At 46.4% G+C, this 20,151-nt stretch overlaps 1 protein-coding gene across 2 annotated transcripts in view; it reads right to left on the bottom strand.

Annotated features, from left to right (window-relative positions):
- NSF (N-ethylmaleimide sensitive factor, vesicle fusing ATPase) overlaps positions 1-20,151 on the bottom strand; it is an 80,613-nt gene that overhangs the window by 26,672 nt on the left and 33,790 nt on the right. For both annotated transcript variants that reach the window (XM_059869620.1, XM_059869619.1), the window contains exons 8-9: positions 16,671-16,826; positions 3,318-3,517 (exon numbers count right to left, since the gene is read on the bottom strand). In XM_059869620.1, the coding sequence (XP_059725603.1) occupies positions 3,318-3,517; positions 16,671-16,826 (356 nt within the window). The remainder of the gene's footprint in view (positions 1-3,317; positions 3,518-16,670; positions 16,827-20,151) is intronic.

The raw sequence follows: 20,151 nt of genomic DNA, 5'->3' as shown, positions 1-20,151 counted from the left end.
CTGTGGAGGGAGGGATGCACCAGGGGGGATCACCCCAGGCTGGTGCCAGAGCAGCTTTGCTGAGAATGTTTTTAAGGAGCCCAGTCAACCCCAGCACTGCCATTTCCAGGTTCACTCAGGGGTGAGGCAGTTGCAGCTGGTAAGAGAACAGGATACTTTTTGTGACTGCATTATGAAGCTTTTTCCCTTCAAATTCCACCTCTAAAACATCTTTTGTGGCCAGTGCAGACCATGTTATCACTGGGTGCATGTGCTGGCCCTGGCAATCTGCCCCAGACAGAGGCAGCACAATGCCAACCTTTGGGAGACCTTTTTAATCTCCCAGCTGTCATCAGGCCCAGCCCCTGCAGCCAATATTGAGTGGATTTTAACAGGTGTGCTGTTGCCAGGGGAAAGCAGCTCCCAGAGATGCTGCAGCCACCAGGGAGCAGGAGATTGCTCATGTGGGTCTGTGTTACCACACAGAGCTGATTGACTGACTAAGAAATCTTTTGCTGAAGAAATAAAATTATTTCAAGTCACCACCAAAATCTGAGTCTTGTGAGTAGAATAAAATTAAGGGATCATTAATGACTTCTAAAAAGACTTCCCTGTATTTAACTGTGACTAGCCCAACATTTGATTTTCTTTATCAGAAAAATCTATCAAGATCAAGTGATCCACAGCAGAGAAAAATTACCATAGCACACATGAAAGAAGTACTTACACCATGAAACTAAAGACTGGGGTTTTGAAAGCCAGCTAAAGCAAAGGATAAAAAACATCATTGGAAAAAACCAAAATCTTTATCTTCACTTCCAGTTTCAAAGATCTCTAAGTATTGATTATAACACTTCAGGTGCTGTAACATACCAATAAGCCTGCAACCTAAAAACCTGAAAGCTTATATGCCAGCTTAATTTAGTAAGAAAAATCCAAACAGATTCAATTATGTCACTCCCACAGAGGGGAAAAAAAAAGGAGACTAAAAACAGAGGAAAGTTTGCAGAATCTGAGTTTTAAGGACTTTTGGATAAGGTGACAGCACATGACCCCAAGCAAGCAGGGTGGGCACTGCTGTATTGCTCCCAGATAACTGTGCAGGGAATCTCAGCACACTGCCCCTGTCTGCAGGGCTGGCTGGAGCCCAGCTGCCTCTCCAGCTTCCAAGGCTGTTTTCACAGCTGAGACTGGGTGAGCCTGCACACCACCAATACTGCACAACTCACCAGGAATAACCAAAACCCCAAGCCAAGCAGTGACTCTGTGTTGGGTCTTATTTTCCTTTTGTTAGGGTTGGGATCAAATGTGTGAGGTGCTATTTCTTGTTCAGACTCAGATCTTTATTAGTTCTTATCTAAGTTACAGTCCCACAAACTGTAAGTTCTACAGCACTTCACAGTAACAAACTAAAAAATGGAGTTGTCTCTCTCTATAAGGTCTTCTAAGGATAAACTGTCTAATTAAGAAATTACACCAAAATTTTACTTTTAACCCAATAACTTTTTTTTTACTTTTAACCCAATAACTTTTTTTTACTTTTAACCCATGGTCTGCAATGCAGACTTTTTTAATCTAATTACACAATACTACCTAAACCTATGAAGAAGAAGGTGAAGGACTAGCCTTCTCTCTAAAACCTCTATGCTATTTTATATATATATTACCATATTCTAAAACCTTAAACTCTAAGTTTTCTACTATTATCTGAGGGGTGGTAACTTGATTGAGAATCTAAGGTTTTGTCTCACTGTGCTTGAGGTGGATACTGGCTGGGGGGAGGAGGAATGTTTTGGAAGGTTTCGCATTCTGAGTTCTGTGTGTGCTCCTTTTTACATGTTGTAAGTTAATAAAATTTTCCCCTTTATTCCTAAGCTGGAGCCTGCTTTGCTCTATCTCTGGTCACATCTCACAGCAGACACTGGGGAGAATACATTTTCATGGGGGCACTGGCATTGCAATAGCATCAAACCATGACAGTGATATTGCACACTTCTATTTGAACTTCACATCTATCATCTCAGTTTTATAATCCAATTTGAGAAGCTTTCTGCACAGCCTCAGGTCAATGCAGGGCTCTCTTGGGAGTCAGTGCCTGTCAGTACAGAAAGTCTCAAACTCTCAGTAACCAGGGTTCCAACAACCCTGCCTTTAATGCAAGCAGTAATTTTGAGATTCCAGACCCTTTCCAGTCTCTCCTGATCTGTCACTGTCATATTTTCTGAAAAATCCCTTCACCAGGAGTTTTTCTCCTGGGAAGCTGAGAAGCCTCAGCTTCTCCCTGTTTTGCTGCTCTGGAACGTGGTCTGGACATTGTTTACCAACAGGTGAATGTTTGGTTGGTTTCATCTGAATTGCTTTTACTTGATGACCAATCACCAGCAGCTGTGTCAGACTCTGAGGAGTCAGTCACGAGATTTTATTATCATTATGTTAAGCCTTCTGTCTGTATCCTTTCTCTATTTCTTTAGTATAGTTAACGTGATTGATATGGTATGATATAGTATAATATGGTATGGTATAATATGGTATGATATAATAATATGATAGCAATATAATATGATAATACTATAATATAATGTAGTATGAATATAATATAATATAATGTAGTATGAATATAATATAATATAATATAATATAATATAATATAATATAATATAATATAATATAATATAATATAATATAATATAATATAATATAATATAATATAATATAATATAATATAATATAATATAATGTAGTATGAATATAATGTAGTATGAATATAATATAATATAATATAATGTAGTATGAATATAATATAATATAATATAATGTAGTATGAATATAATAAAATATAATATAATATAATGTAGTATGAATATAATAAAATATAATATAATATAATGTAGTATGAATATAATATAATGTAGTATGAATATAATATAATATAATATAATGTAGTATGAATATAATATAATGTAGTATGAATATAATATAATGTAGTATGAATATAATATAATATAATATAATGTAGTATGAATATAATATAATGTAGTATGAATATAATATAATGTAGTATGAATATAATATAATATAATATAATATAATATAATATAATATAATATAATATAATATAATATAATATAATATAATATAATATAATATAATATAATATAATATAATATAATATAATATAATATAATATAATATAATATAATATAATATAATATAATATAATATAATATATCAGCCTTCTGAGAACATGAAGTCAGAATCATCTCTTCCCTCATCCTGGGGACCCTCACAAAGACCACACTGGCCTCATTCTCACCAGCCCCACTCCTGTGTGTCCTTACCCTCCTCTGCTCCTCCTCTGCATCAGCAAACAGCTTCCTGATGTTGGCCTCGGACTCCCCCACGTATTTGTTGAGGATCTCGGGCCCGTTGACCACCTTGGGCTCCCTGGCATTGAGCATCTTGCCGATCTGCCGCGCCATCAGCGTCTTCCCGCAGCCCGGGGGCCCGTAGAGCAGGATCCCCTTCACGTGCTTGCAGCCTGCAGGGACAGGGAAGGGATGCTTGACAAGGCTGGCCTAGAACAGAGACTCGGGGAGCTAAAGAATGAAGTACAGTGCTGGGAACGAGGAAAGATTGACAAGAAAGTCTCACAGCTATGTGTGCTTGGCAGAAAGATTTCTGAATACAGAATCTGAAGAAGGAATAGAGATGGAAGCAAGTTTTGATACAGAAGAAAAGAATCCTTGCTGGATAACCAAGGAGGCAAAGGGTGTGTTAGTCAGAAGGGGGTTTTATGGCTTAGAGCAAAGGATAAACCCACCCCAAACAAGAAGATGTTTTTACCAAGCAGAAAGACAGCACAGGCAAACAAGCCTGCTGATGTTGCAAGTAGAAAAAAGGTCTCAGAATTTTCCAGTGCAAGAAAACTGCAAAACAACTTCTACCTTAAACTGTAATGTACTGACTGTGAGTGATTGGAGAACAGTGACATGAATGTGGTAATTAGAGTAGTTATGATAGGCTATAGATAATAGTTAAGGGTTAGATTGGTTCTACTGTATTAAGATGCTCAGCAAAGAAAAGTATAGAATGCATTGTAACCTAAACTAAGGGTGCAGGCCTGCCTGCAGCTGGAGCTGACAGCTGTAGGCACAGCTCTGTCACCCACAACCCTGGACTGCTGGAACATCTTGGATGGAATAAACTGCATTTTGAAGAGCCACCTGGAGTCCTGAATCTCTCATTCAGGCTCTCACTATAGGGATTTATTAGGAGGCCTCAACAGATCCACTTTGGGCAGCACAAGAGCCCAGGCAGGGCTGTGGCATTCACATTCTCTGAACGTGATTCCTTCAGCCAGGGTTTTTCTCCTGGAAAGCTGAAAGGCAGTGAGAGGCCTCAGAGAAAGGAAAACAATTCTTATCTCATTTGCTTCTCCTGTGCAGTGCTCATGTGGAATGTGTTTGGAGATTGTTTACCCAAGGTGATTGCTTGATTGGACTCTGCTGTGAGTTGCTTTGACTCATGGGCCAATTGGGGCCAAGCTGTGTCGGGACTCTGGAAAGAGTCACAAGTTTTATTAATTTTTTTTTAGCATTCAGTAAGTATCTTTTCTGTATTCTTTAGATGAGTATAGTATTCTTTAATATAGTATAAGAAAGTAATAAATTAGCTTTCTGATAAGATGGAGTCCTCCCCATGATGCCTTCCTTTGTTGGTGGCCCTGCATTTACAATACAGGGCTGCACCCCAGGTGAACCAAAATGGGCACAAAATGCCCCACAGGTCACAGGGTCTCTCACTTTTATAAGCTCTGCTCCATTTGTATATTGCAGTTCATTGTCCAATTGCAGCTCCAGCCCATCCAGTCCTATTCTTGTTTTTCTCTCTCCAGCCCAGGGTGTTTGTGCTCTTGGGCTGAGATTTGGATCATTTGTCCTTGGTGCCCAGCTGGAGCAGGAATTGTTTTGTCTCCCTGCTCTGTGCACAGAGCTCACCATCCCCTACTATGGAGCCCAGACCTGCCCACTAAAGCAGCACAGAACCTGGAAAATACAAAAGCCAAACCTGAGGCACCATAAGGGCTGGGAGAGGATGGGGACAGCCATGGAGCACTGAGGGAGGCACCTCTTCAGGGAGCTGCAGAGCTGGGCCTGAGCTCTGCTCAGTGCTGCTGTCAGAGCAATTCAAACCCAGGCTGGAGCAGCATCATCCCAGGGATGGGCCAAGGAAAAACAACCTCTAGAACGACTCAAGGGCTCTCCATCCATCAGCCACACCGAGCTGTAACTCCTGGTCAGGAACACACAGCACCAGAGAACCCCTGGAAAGGTGGGAATAACAGAATTCTCACCAAGAAGAGGTTCAAGGGATGCTGAATCCCCAGGCAGAGAGGGGCTGCAGATTTTTACTGCTGTTTTTTACAGCCTGCACACCAAGCAAAGCAGACACAGGTCAAACACACTCCTCTGATTCTTGAAAGAGAAAATCAGGAATATTGTGTGACAATGCCAAACCTTTTACCCCTATACTGGCCTTTGGTGAGCCCCATATCACACATCCAGTTCTGGCTACATGTTCACAGAATAAATATTGAGACAACTGAAAAATCTTCCAAGAAACACCATAACCATCAACCCAGAGTGCTTGACCTGTAACTAGAAAGACCTGAAATATTCTAATTTGTTCAAAAACAGGACTTTGGACACTGTATGAGAATTTAAACTCTCTCCTCTAGGGTAAGAGAGGATGCAACTGCAGCAAGCTGAGGCTGGACACATCCCAGCCAGTGACAGGCACAGGTGTGCCAGGTGTGCTCACAGCTCCTGGGAGAGGCTGCAGGGTGAACAGGAGGAACTTCACTCCCTGAAGGATGTGTGGAACTGCAGATATACAGCTGGTGAGCCCCACAGGTTTTATCACTGTGCTGTCTCTGAACATTCCCAGCTTCCCATGTCCCCCCCACACTGCACCAAGAGAGGTTGTGGGACCAGCCCCTGTCCACCACCAGGTTTGTTTTGTTCCTTTAACTGCACAGACTAAACCTTTGGCCTGGAAGCTGCTGCTGGAAAACGCTGCAGGAGGAGATGGGGCATCAGCACCAGGTTCTGAACTCTGAGGCTCAGGGAGAGCCTCAGAGGAGAGAGGGGACATGGGACACTGGTGGCCTCAGGAGTGCTGGGGGAATGGTGGGATCAGAGGGTTCTTTCCATTTTTAATGAATATATGAAAATCTATTTTTTACTCCATTCTTGTGGGTTGATTTCTTTAAAAGTGCAACCCACCCAAGAGCCCTGCAGTGCTCAGGATGCACATCAAAATCAAAATAACAAAAGGCAGCAAACTGATGGCCCCAAACTCAGACTGAGGGGACCTGAGCTCAGGTTCTGGCAGGCTGAAGGAGCCTGAGCACATGGAATTGTCTGTCACCCCACAGGATGACTTCCCTCCTGGTGTCTGGCTTGTCTCAGCTCCATGGCAACCCCACCCCATCCCACAGAGCCCTCAGGGCTGTCACACCTCAGGGCAATTCTGCCTGTAAAGGACAAACACTTCCCCCTTCTCACCTTCCCAACCCTCTGCTGTGATTTCACTTACTCCTGGAGCTTATGGCAATAAAGAATTGATTTGTCTGAACAACTGCTCAATATCACTTAGTTCCTGTGACCCCACGGGCTCTCTTCCCTCACTCTCTGGTTCATTCACTGCAGTGAAGCTCCAGGACACTGCCATGAGGAGCAGCTGATCCTCCCAAACCCCAGAGAGCAGGGTAAGCCCAGCAATAAAGCTGAGAGGGAAAATAAATCCTGCTGGGCTTCTCTGCAGATAAAAAATTTACTACAGAAATGCAGAGCTGTGCCTAAGAACTCATGAGTCAGCACTGAGGCATCTGCAAGTCAAAAGCATGAACAACATAAACTGGAGTGAAGACAAATCTCACAGGGGAGGGAGTGAGGCACAGATAAATTCAAATCCCTGTCATGAGGGCATTGTTCATGGGGGAACAGGATCTCCTCTGGAACCAAACTGCACCAGCCAGGGGGGTGCTGACAAGTGATCTCTGCAGGGAAATCCCAGCACAGCAATGCTCCAGCAGCTCCTGGGCTCCAGCACGAGGCCACCAAAGGCATAAAGAGGCCACCAAAGGGCTACAGAGGCCACCAAGGGCATAAAGAGGCCACCAAAGGCATAAAGAGGCCACCAAAGGCATAAAGAGGCCACCAAGGGCATAAAGAGGCCACCAAAGACATAAAGAGGCCACCAAAGGCATAAAGAGGCCACCAAAGGGTTACAGAGGCCACCAAAGGCATAAAGAGACAACCAAAGGGCTACAGAGGCCACCAAAGGCATAAAGAAACAACCAAAGGGCTACAGAGGCCACCAAAGGGTTACAGAGGCCACCAAAGGCATAAAGAGACCACCAAAGGGTTACAGAGGCCACCAAGGGCATACAGAGGCCATCAAAGTCATACAGAGGCCACCAAGGAGCTACAGAGGCCACCAAAGGCATAAAGAGGCTGCCAAAGGGCTACAGAAGCCACCAAGGGCATACAGAGGCCACCAAAGGGCTCTGCTGCCAGCCCAGCCAGGCAGATCCATGGTGCTGCAGGGAGTGGCTGTGCCAGGGTGCTCACAATGAACACCAACAGTCTGGGCCTGCTTGGCTCTTCTGGTTTTCTTCAAAGTCCTGTGAGAAGTGTCTGAGAGAGCTGGGAAGGGGCTCAGCCTGGAGCAAAGGAGGCTCAGGGGGGCCCTTGTGGCTCTGCACAGCTCCTGCCAGGAGGGGACAGCAGGGGGGGTCGGGCTGTGCTCACAGGGAACAGGGACAGGACAAGGGGAAATGGCCTGAAGCTGTACCAGGGGAGGCTCAGGTTGGACATCAGCAGGAATTTCCCCATGGAAAGGGTGGTCAGGCCTTGGAAGGGGCTGCCCAGGGAGGTCTGGAGTGCCCATCCCTGGAGGTGTCCCAGGAATGCCCCTGGCCAAGGAATGTGGCACTCTGTGCTCTGGGCTGGTGACAAGGAAGGGATCAGGCACAGGGGGAACTCCATGGTTTTCTAAGTCTTTTCCAACCTTAATGATTCTGGGATTCCTGCAGCTCCCAGTCTCTCTCCTAGAAGTACAACTGAGTTTCACCCCCCAGAAGCTTCTCTTTCACAGCCTAAAAAATCTGAACTTCCAGAGAAGCAGAAACATTCCCCTCTGTGCATGAGCTGCCCTGGCCTCAGCACAGGGCTCTGCCAAAAATCTCATCTCCTACAGGGAGACTGGGACACAAAACACAAACTGGCTTGGACTAATCTGCTTAGAAACCTCCCAGAATGCTCACCTTCTTCCTGCTCAAGGGAAAAGGAAAGGAATCCTGGAGTACTCTGAGTGGGAAGGGACCCCCAAGGACCATCCAGTCCCAGCCCTGCCCAGACACCCCAAAATCCCAGCCTGTGCATCCCTGGGGTGGTGTCCAAAGGCTCCTGGAGCTTTGGCAGCCTTGGGGCTGTGCCCCTTCCCTGGGGAGCCTGGGCAGTGCCCAGCAATTCAAGATTAATTCACTAAAAGGAACATAAAATCCACACTGAGCACCTTCCCTTGGGTTTTCCTCCCCAAATCCCACAGCCAGGGAGACAAAAAATCCATGGCCCCACAGTGAAATTCCCAAATAGTGAACCCCAAATCCTCTGGAAACCCCAAATGAGACTGGAAATGGAAAAAACTCAACTTCCCACAGCAATTCAAGATTAGGTCAATAAAAGGAACATAAACTCCACACTGAGTCCCTTCCCTTCTTCCCCAAAGGGTAAAAAATTCCACAATCCCACAGTGAAATTCCCAAATAGCCAACCCCAAACCCTCTGGAAAACCCCAAATGAAGTTGGAAATGGTTAAAAATTCAACTTTAAGTTAATAAAAGGAACATAAAATCCAGATCATCACCCTCACCCTGTGGGTTGGAGCATTGGGTTTTCCTCTCTCAAAGGTAAAAAATCTATGACACCACAGTGAAATCATCCCAAATATCCCCAATCCTCTGAAAAACCCCAAATGAGGGCAGAAATGGTTAAAAATTCAGCTTTGTTGAATTTTTAATTCAATAAAATTGAAGTCAGGTGACAGAACATTCCAGACCCCAAAGCAATTAGTTCCTCTTCAAATAAAACTGCCACAAGCAACCCCAGCAGACATTTCCCTTTACAGCCATGTTCACCTGGCTAAAATCAAAGTTTTAAGGACAAGCAGGACTTTATTAAAATAGACAGGTGATGACAAATCCCAAATGTTACCTCTCAAATCACAGTGGGATCCTCTGCACCACACAGGAATTTTGATTAAGTTTATCTCCCCTCTGCTGATTTCACCAGTGTGGCCCAAATGTCAATACTGCTATGAGAATCTTTCTAAACACAAATTACAGCTGTGCAGACATCTCCAAGCAGTTCAGCTCATCATTTGATGAGCTCCAAAAAAAAGGTCATTGCTGTAACCTGATCCTTAAATTCTGCCATTCAGCGACAGTTAGAGGCTGAATTAACAGGAACTCAAACATGGGAAACAAAATATGAGGGAAAATTCATAAAAACTGCTGAGAATGGGAGAGTTACTGGTGCTACAAGTGGAAGCCAAACTCTGTTTTGACCCAGAACATCACCTGCCCAAAGACAAGATAAAGTTTATTTGTTCAATTCTCCCTCTTCAATTTATTGGAGAGATCAGAAGAACTGATTTAGTGTAAGAGGGGTTTTCTATTTGGGAGTGTAATTCCCCTTTTAATTAAAATCAAAGCATTCTGGTGTGATTGGATCACTCAGATGCACCACCAGGAACCTGCATGGATGGGAAGGCCCCAGCACAGCAGGGAGATTTTTATCTCTGCACATTCATCTTGGGGCAGGTTACAGGAAGTTCAGGGTTCCCAGGCTTCACCTGCCACACAGGCAACATTTTCCTGCAAGCAGAGCTGGGTGAAATTTCCCTCTCCTCTCATGCTGTAAGGCCAGAGTGTTGAATTCAAAGCTGGGGCAGGGAAAGGGCCACACCTGCCCCAGAATTTTTATTTTCTCAATGGCTAGAGTTTTGATTTTTCAAATCCTTTGCCACTGGAAAGAGAAGACAAAGTGAAGTTCTCTATGGAGCTTTGGAAAGGGATTCCTCACCACATCCCAGTGGCTCTGAGGAGCTCAGTGCACACATCTATCAGGAGGCAATAATGAGATTTATGACAAGGGCATTTATCCATTTCAGAGGGAATGTGCTAGAAATGAAAATGAATCAGCATCTCAGAGAGTGAACAGAATGCCTCTGGCTACAAAAACAGCATCAGGACACTCAGGAAAAGGGATTTTGGTAAGAGTCTAAACAAACAGAACCAAGCACTAAGGGGAAAGTCAGCACAGTAGCAAAGAGAAATGTCTCTTAAGAGAGCTGCAGAAAGATCCCTAACTCCAGAGGCAGGTTCTGTGGGAAGCTGAGCACAGCCAGGATGTTCAGAGCCCCATCCCACCTGGAAGCCAGCAGCACAGACCCCAGCAGCATTCCCTGCCTCCTGGGATAGAGCTGGGTCATTCCCACCTGCTGAGAAAGCCAACACTGGGATTTGGGAATGCTGCTGAACATTCTGCCTTGTGAACACCACAGACACCCTGGGGGCACAGGGACACCCCAGGGTCCCAGCTGGGGACAAACTGGGGGTGCCAGACCATGGTGATGGCACCAACCAACACCCCTGCAGCCACCTGGAGCAGGAGCAAAGCCCTCCCAGAACCCACTGCTGGCTCTGGCCATCCATGCAGAAATTCCTGGCTGCAGGTTTGGTGGAAAGCCCCTTCCCCTCCCTCCAAACCATCTGCCACATTCCCATTTCCACATTCCTGTGTTAAAAGGGAATCATTGCCTTTGGTGAGTGTGCAGAATTTGGAAGCCCCCCTCTCATACCCCTCCCAGGACTGAAGTCCTTCAAGTCAGCTCACTCTGTGCCCAGAAGCTTTCCTGCCCCCCTCCAAAGGTTTCCAGTTGTACTGCACCCAGCAACCCAACACATGAAGCAATTGCAGCAGTAACTGGATTCATTCAGCTCCTTCACCTTCTTCCCCATCCCTGGGGGACACCAAAGCCAATCTCTGCTTTTCAGAAGGGGAGGCAAGTGCCAGATGTCAGGGACTGCTTCACTGCTCTCCCCACAGGAATTCAGTGCCCAGGCCCAGCCTGGCTGGCCCTGGATCCAGGTGCCTCAGGGTGAGCAGAGCACTTCAGGTTAAATCCCTTTTGGAGGACAAGAACAGGAAAGCACTGGTTAAGAGTTAACAACAGCAAATGCTGAGTTCAAGCTGTTAAATACTTATTTACACCAGTGAAGAGTTGATATTTTCTGTGACAGCTGATATTAATAAAAGTGACAAATGGGTAGGAACAGGCAACAGAAGCAGAAAAAGAACAAGGGACACAAGAGCCCACCCACAACTGTCGGATACTGGCAGATCACTTGGACATGAACTTCACCCAAGGGAGCTCAGAGTGGGTGAAATCATCTCAAAGTCAGTGAGAACCTGAACAGGGTGGGTGAGAAACCAGGGGGGAGATGGTGAATGTCATCCCTGGTGTTGTAAAGGGAAAAGGGAGAGAACTCGGTTGGACTAAATTGGGAGATCCCTTTCAGCCTCAGCTGTTTTCTGATTGTCTTGCACAGACCTAGCACTAACCTGATGCAGGAAAATTCTGAGATAATGTCTTTTTAAATGGGTAGAAGAAAACAAGACTATAAGAAGTAGCCAGAACAACTTATCTGGCCAGTCTGAGACAACTTCCCTCCAGGAAAACATGGGGGTCCCCACACAGAGGGTTTGAGGAAACAAAGAAAGCAAGAGAGGGACATTTAAACTTCCCCAAAGATATAAATACCTGTTAGACACCCTCCTAGACATACAGGAAAAGCACAGGCTGAATGAAGTTAGAGGTGGATGAAAAGTAGATTAAACCCCACAAACTTTAAAGCACAGTGAGAAATGATCCCTCCTGAATTCAGTGGCATGTGGTGCCTGGGAGATGGAACAGAACAGAATGCTCCAATTAAATCTGCACACTGCAAAGCCAAGAGCTACAAACACACAGACAGGCAGGATTAAATTCATCTGAAATCCATGTAACCTGATGCATGAGTTTCTAATTGGGGAAGAATAATGAACTGCATGCTGCAAAACAAAGAAAAAATCATCCCAGTGAGGATTCTGCCCAGCCCAGACAGAGAGGCACAGCCAGGACCTGCTGATGCAGAATGGATCCATGGTTTGGGTTGGGCAACACAGTCCTGAGCAGGGCAGGGAGCAGAAATAATGATGGGTGATGTAGGGGTTATAGAAATGGCCTCAGAATCCCAGAGCTGCCCTGGAGAATGCTGGAGAGAAGGACCAGGCTGGATGCAAAGGCTGAGAGCTGCCCAGCAGGGCCTGGCATTCCAAGCACCCCAGCTGAGGTTAGATGTGCCTGACACTAATTTTTCATTAAAATTACCCTATTTTCAGAATAGCTGGGTGAGAACCTTTCCATCATTATTCTTCTCTTACAGTATCTGAGTACTTTGAGAACATTATGCATTAATTTTTAAGGCAGCTTAAAAGACAAGCCTCTACTTCAGACAGAATCTGAGGAAGAAAATAATCTGAGTGTGCTCATTTCAATGTTCCCCTTGTGTCCTTGATACTTCACTTCTCCATCATGAGCTGGACTTCACAATTAACCCAAGAGGGCAGGCCAAGAGCACAGGTTAAGATGGTTCCCAGGAAACAGAAACCACCTTCAAAAAGACTGATTTAATTTATTTATGGAAGCAGGAGAGGATGGGGAATTTGGGTTCCATTCCAGTCTCTCAGAAGGAACGTGTAACATCAAACTTTTCTCTACCTGTTATTAAACAACAAGTCCATGCAGAATTTGCTCTTTGAGGCCTCTACACCAATTAATGTGCCACAGGAGTCAGAGAAATCCCTTCCCTGCTGCAAGTCAAGACTGTTTCAAAGCTTGGGGACACCAGAGTGTTCTTAAATAATGAAAAGAGGGTCAGCACAAGTGTTTTGTTTTTAAGTCTGAGACGGAACTTTACAGGTTTGTTGCAAGTTACAGCTCCAGGCACCAAATATCAGAAATATTGTTCTAAGTGGAAAAATATCTGTGGGAGTAAGGGGGAAAGAAAAAAACAACAAAAAGAGAGAACAGTGTTCTAGGCAGGAGCCCAAGGTGCTGAATGAGCTGGGTTTAAAGCCCCAGCAGAAAACCAGCATCCACCATGGATGGGAAAAAATCACAACATTTGTCCAATAAACAGAGGAGCTTCAGCTGGAGCCAGAGGATGCAGCAGAGAGCAACCAAAGGCAGACTCCCTTCAGCACACAGTGACACTGCCTTACTCGGAGCTGGCACAGACATCCTGAAAGGGCTTGGAAAGGAGGAGGATTCCCTGGAAACAGGGCTGTGAAGGGCTGTCCCTCAGGGAGAACTGCCTGGTATCTCCCTCCACCAGTGCCCCAAGGTGTGAAGTTCCTTCCTCAGAAGTGTAATTCCTACAAATGAGGCACCAAAATGTTTCCAGACATCTTCTTCAAACCTCATCCAGGTGAGGATTTAATTCCATTTGGCAGCTGCAGGATTTTCAGGAGATAAGCACCAGTCACTCTTCCCTGTGAGGGTGGGCAGGCCCTGGCACAGGGTGCCCAGAGCAGCTGGGGCTGCCCCTGGATCCCTGGCAGTGCCCAAAGCCAGGCTGGACAGGGCTTGGAGCACCTGGGACAGTGGGAAGTGTCCCTGCCATGGCAGGGGTGGCACTGGATGGGCTTTGAGCTTCCTTCCCGCCCAAACCATTCTGGGATTCTGTCACATCACACAACCAGGGAGCTGATCTAGCTGAATACTGACCCTATAAGCTGTCTTTATTAATAGCATTTTTTTGCTGCCAGCTGTATTAGCTCCCTACAGAGCCATGCAAGCCCAAAGCCACCAGAGCAGGGCTGGGACATCCAGAGATGGGAAAAGCAAACTGCCCCTTCCAGCCCAGGCTTGGTGCCCAGCTGGGGCTGATCTAACACTTCTGCTCTTGGATAAACCAAGGCTTGTACCAGCAGAGCAGTGCTTCCCCCTTGGATGATATGGTTAACTCTAACATTGATTTATGTGCTCCAAACCCAGAACATTCCAGGGAAGTTAGATAAACCACACACAAATTGCAAGTAATGCTGGAAGGGTCTATAGAGCCTCTGTGTAGTTCTGGACAGAAATATTTATTGCATTTGGCATGGAAGCTGCAGTCTGGGAGCACTGGGCAAAGAACACAACTGGGTGAGCACTGCAGCACCAGGGAGAAAGCAAATTCCACCTTTTCCTTTCCCAATAAATTATTCACAAAGGTGAACAGCTGTCATACTGACATTTCAGATCTGAAATATAGTTAAGAGCAAGTTATAACTAAGGCAAAGAAAATGAATGTCAGAAAGTTTTTGTTTTTTGAAATTTCAGATAAGCTCTTTAGCCCTGGGGTTAATCAGAGCTCAGGAGCTCTGCTCCCAGTCCAACTTCTTCCCTGAAAAAAGTCTCTTTGTGCAGCCTGGGTGTAAACATGCACAGTAAGAATATTTGTACTTAATATAATTTAATGGGGCACACCTTTCATTCATTGCCCAGGGTAATCCAAATACCAGTGGTCCTTCACAGAATCTTTGTCTTCCTTTATTAAACAGCACCAATTATCTTTTACCTTTTACCTTCACATGTGGTCCCAGCCAAGGGCTCTGTACTGCAGCCACAGAATCAGAGAATCCCAGAATGGTTTGGGTGGGAAGGAAGCTCAAAGCCCATCCAGTGCCATCCCTGCCACAGGGACACCTCCCACTGTCCCAGGTGGCTCCAAGCCCCTTCCAGCCTGGCCTTGGGCACTGCCAGGGATCCAGGGGCAGCCCCAGCTGCTCTGGGCACCCTGTGCCAGGGCCTGCCCACCCTCACAGGGAAGAATTCCATCCCAATATCTAACCCAAATCTCCCCTCTGCTAGTTTAAAACCACTCCCATTCTTGTCCATGTAAAAAATCACTCTCCTCTGTTTTATAAGCCCCCTTTAGGCACTGGAAGGGGCTCTAAGATCTTCCTGAGTCTTCTCTTCTCCAGGCTGAACAGCCCCAGCTCTCTTAGCCTGGCTCCATGGGAAGACTTTATGAATACACACAACAGCTGCTTCAAAAGGTAAAAATATTTCAAGTACAGGAGGCTGGCTGTCAGCAACAGTGCTAGTGCTGAGCTGGCCACCAGTGCCTCTGGGTAAAAGCTGTTCTTTCCACAGCCAGCACCATTTCTCTTATTTCCTTTCTCTGCAGAGCAGTTAAATATTTAACAAATTTAAGCATTTTATGTTCTCAAGCAGAAGCAGAGAAGTTGTATCTTGCCCACAGCCACAAAACCCCCGAGACCCAAGAGCATCCCCCAAAGGCCTCAGCTCTCACATCAAGAGGAATTAAAAGGCAGGAGAGAGAGAATCAGGCACTGGCTGGCCCAGCCCTGGGGTGTCTCCATAGCTCCTCCATACGTGTCCAAATCCCCAAGACAAGACTGAAGGCACATCCCAGGGAAGTTTATTTTGCATCAATTCCACAGGCACTGGAAGCTCCACACACCCCCACACAAACAGGATGCAGCTCCTGATGGAAATCTGGTTTGTAATCAAAATCTTGATTGCTTCATTTGTGGGGAGAGGGAAGGTGGATCAGAAACATAAACATACACAGAAATTATACAGCTATGGATTCCAAGTTCAAACAGGAGCCCACACAGATTATATTCCCAGAACAAGGAGTAGCCAGAACATCCCCAGCCACGTTCTGTGACAGAACCAGACACCTGCAGCTGCACACTGCTTACTAAAAACTAAACCCTGCACCATTTATCTGCCTGCCAGCAGATGTTTACCAAGTACTGGGACTGCCTTTCCTTCCCTTGACCCAAAAAGAGAAGTTATATTTAGAATCTGTGCTTTTATTTCCCAGATTCCAGGACGTGCCACGGCCTGTGCATCCTGCCAGCACTTCAAACCTGAGCAGCAGAGCTCACAGCCCATGCTGGGATTACTGGGCTCAGGCTGGGAGGGACAGGGCTCATGGTGCAGCTGCCAGAACTGGGAGGTAAAAGAGATTATGGCAGGGGCATTAAGACAAAATTTCCTCTGAGCTGCATGGACAGATCATGGTCAGGCAGTCAGGAACAGAAGCAGTGTCACTGCCATGGACAAATGAAGCATCCAAAGAGGGAGGGTTTCACACAACCATGGGATGGTTTGGGGTGGAGGAGACCTTAAAGCCCATCTGATTTCAGCCCTCTGCCATGGGCAGGGACACCCTCCACCAGACTAGGCTGCTCAGAGCCCCAGTTTCAGTTCTACCAGCACAGAATCCAGTCAAACCACGTGTCTCACTCCTTCAGACATGCCATGTGCAGGGCTGAGTGTTTGTGCTGGGTCTGTCTCCCTTCCCCAGCCAAGCAACAAGAGTCCAAAATACAGCTGGGAGCACCAGGGGAAGAAGAGGCTCTGTTGGATCCCTCAAAAACTGCTGTGCTACAGCAGCACAAGGGTGTGTCCAGCCCTCACACACCAGGGACAGGCCTGCAGCCTGTGCCCCAGCCACACTTTTCCAGGGTATATTCAGTGTAACATTTCCAGGTTATACTCACCCATTTGCTCCACAATCTCAGGTGGGAAAACTCGAGAAGCAAAAGCTCTTCGGAAAATATCAGAGAATTCTTTATCCAGGCCTCCAATGCCCATTTTCTCAAAATTCCAGTCAGGGTTGATGATTGACTGCCTGTTCTCCTTGGTCTTTGATTTACCTGCAAAAGCCAAGAAATGGTTTCAAACACACAGCCCAGCAGAACTGCAGCACACACAAGAACAGACACCAGAACAGCTCTGCAGGTCAGACCCCATCCCACAAACTCTGTGCTCAATTTCAAACACTGGCCAGGAGGACACACTGTGACAAGGACACAAGGACACCAGAGGCCCAGCTTGGTAAATGACCCCCAGCCTTCCCACTGCTCAGTTCAGGGGTTTCTCCAGCCAGGTGCTGTCCCCATGTATTGAAGAATCCACAGGAGATTTCTCTGCCACAGATTCACCCTGGACCCACATAACCTCAGCACCCAGCCCACCTGGCTGCTGCCAGAACCAGTGTCCACCCTGCTCCAGGCCAGCTGGGATGACAGCAGGTTTGTCCTGCATCCTCCTCAGCCCTGCCTTTCCCAGTGCCCAGCTGTTCTCCCCTGTGCAGCAGGAGCTCCACACTGGAACCCTGATCCTCTCTGCATTCTCTCTTCCTCCCACACCCTCTGACAGGCAAGTGGACCTGCAGGTGCTGCAGTTTGGCTGCACCTTCAGTACAGGTACAGAATGATGGATGCTCTGCTCTGTTCATATCCCTCTAGAACAATATGTGATCATTCTTAGCAGCCAAGTTTAACAGCTCCCAACAACAGGAACACACTGCAAGATGGGTGCAGCATTCATTCCCTTGATCCTGCTGTGGCATTCACATTCTCTGAAAAATTCCTTTGCCCGGGATTTTTCTCCTGGGAAGCTGAGAAGCCTCCAAGAAAAATGAAAACATTTTTATCTCATTTGCTTCTCCTGTGTTTTGCTCACATGTGGAATGTGTCTGGAGATTGTTTACCCACAGGTGATTGTTTCATTGGACTCTGGTGTGAGTTGTTTTGACTCTTTGGCCAATCAGGGCCAAGCTGTGTCGGGGCTCTGGTGAGAGTCAGGAGTTTTCATTATTATCTTTAAAGTATTGTGTGTATTTTTTAGTATAGTTTAGTATTCTTTGCTGTAATATAGTATCATAAAGTAATAAATTAGCCTTCTGAGAACATGGAGTCAGATTCACCATCCTTCCCTGCCACGGGGGTCCCAGCAAACACAATAATCCTGCCTGGGATCTGGGCCCTCTACAGCCACCCAGGCCAGGAGAGCTCTTCCTCCTACACATCATTTACAGTTCTCTGAACTGAATCTCCCCTGCCACTTCCTGCCTCAGTCCCTGAGCTCAGAGCCAGCCTGGGCACCTCACTGCTCCAGCCTTTTCCCAGCTTATTCAATAATTACAATGAACAGCAAAGGCCCAGCAGAGATTCCCACTGAACTCCACTGACATCAGCTATTTCCTCCTTCCCTTTCATCACTCACTGACTCATGCAAGGACCTTCTCTCCCAGAGATCTCTGTTTTGATTCTTTCCTAAGAAACTTTGACAAAGAACTTTGCTGGAGGAGCTCTGACAATCAGCCCATGTTCAGCCCTGCTGCCAGAGCTCTCTGACTGCTGTAATGAACTCCAGTAGGATCATGAGGCAGGAGAGACCTTAGACAAGACAGGCTGGCCCTTCCCAGTGTATCACCCTTTTCCTCTCATTTAATGCTTTATTACAGTTTCTGTTGATTTTTTTTCTGTACAGATCTCAGGTTCTCTAAGATCTGCACCTCTCCAAACCTTCTCCAGAATTCCTTGGAAAGGAGCAGCTCTCACCACTCAGTCCCCAGATACTGGAGCAATTTGCAGCAAAGTTACACAAAATTCCTTTACAACTCAGAAGAACCAAGGCCAGCCCTGGCAAACCACCACAGTTCATTGTCTGGTCCACAGCCTGTTCCAGAGGCACCCCAGACTCCTGAGCACAGGTCTGCAGCCCTTTAACCACCTCCTTTCCCTGCTGCTGCTCAGCCACTGGCATCACAGCCTCAGAGAGCTGCCCACCCCTCTGCACAGGAGCCTGGGAGTACTCAGGGTGTTCAGGAAGCAGAAAACAGGCACAGATGCTCCTGGAAGGATGCTGGCAAACCCATGTAGTCTCACCCTAGGTTTATTCAAGCACTGACACTTATCAGTCAGATCAACCTTGCACATGGCTTCCAGCACTCTCAGCTACCAGGGAAACACACAGAGATCTGACAACCCAGAGAAAAAGCAAAGACACTGCCAATTATCCTTAATTACTGCAGAATGGGATGTTTCCTCAGACTTGCACAGTGCTTTAAGGGTTGGCCCTTAATGGTTTTCCCAGTGGGGGCCACTCCCACCCTAGAACCCCACAGAATCACAGAGATCACAGAGTCACAGGGGGCTTTGGGTTGAAAGGGACTTTAAAACCCATCCAGTGCCACACCTGCCATGGCAGGGACACCTCCCACTGTCCCAGGTGGCTCCAAGTCCCATCCAGCCTGGCCTTGGGCACTGCCAGGGATCCAGGGGCAGCCACAGCTGCACTGGGCACCCTGTGCCAGGGGCTCCCCACCCTCCCAGGGAACAATTTCTTCCCAATATCCCATCCTAACAAACAACCAGTGTGCATTTTGCTGCTCTGTTCCACAAGCTCTTCTAAGAGGCATTTCAAGTTCAGCCAGATAATGAATGGGCAGCAAGAGTCCAGGAAGTACAGCAAACAGCAGCTCTGTGTGAGCTCAGCCAGACTCTTTAATCCTGGTCTAAACACATCTGGAATCAATATTTCAATTCCAAGGGCAGCAAAACAAACAAACAGGATCGTGCCTCTGGGTCAGATGCCAGGGACAGCCCTTGGGACACAGAGCACCTAGAGCCCTGCAGGGAGCACCAATCCACAATTCCCCTGTGTTTATTATCCCAGTGCTGCACTCCAGCTTTTAGGTCAGACCCCTCAGCCAGGGCTGTTCGTGCTCCCACAGAGCTTGGCCTACACTCCCCCCTTCTGGCTGCACCTCAGCACAGTGAAATTCTTGCAGATTGGATTAAAACCTCTTCCAATGGTTTCATAACACAATTTTATGCTAAACAGAACAAAGAGAATTGGCTTTAAAAAAATTATTACAATTCTTCTCTATTGAAATAATGCAGGCCCTTTACTGAAGGCAGAGCTCAGTGACACTCACTTCACTTTCATCTCCTCTCTCACAATTTAATTATTCAGAACTTTACAATTCCCCAGAGACCAACAAAACACATTAAGCAGCTCTGCCTCAGATCAATGAGGAGATTAAATGAAGTACCAATTTGACAGAAGTAAATTGAGGCACAAGAAGCTCTTTTGTCTTGTCTGAAGACAACGAAACAGAATCCTGGGGAAGGGTCCCTATTCCCAATGCAGCAGCTCTCCCACACATGCCAAGAGGGAGATGCCAGGGCA

The sequence above is a fragment of the Haemorhous mexicanus genome, chromosome 28, assembly GCF_027477595.1.
Source record: "Haemorhous mexicanus isolate bHaeMex1 chromosome 28, bHaeMex1.pri, whole genome shotgun sequence".
Taxonomy (NCBI): Eukaryota; Metazoa; Chordata; class Aves; order Passeriformes; family Fringillidae; genus Haemorhous; species Haemorhous mexicanus.
Note: the sequence above shows the minus strand (reverse complement) of the source record. Positions and strands in the feature narration are given on the sequence as shown.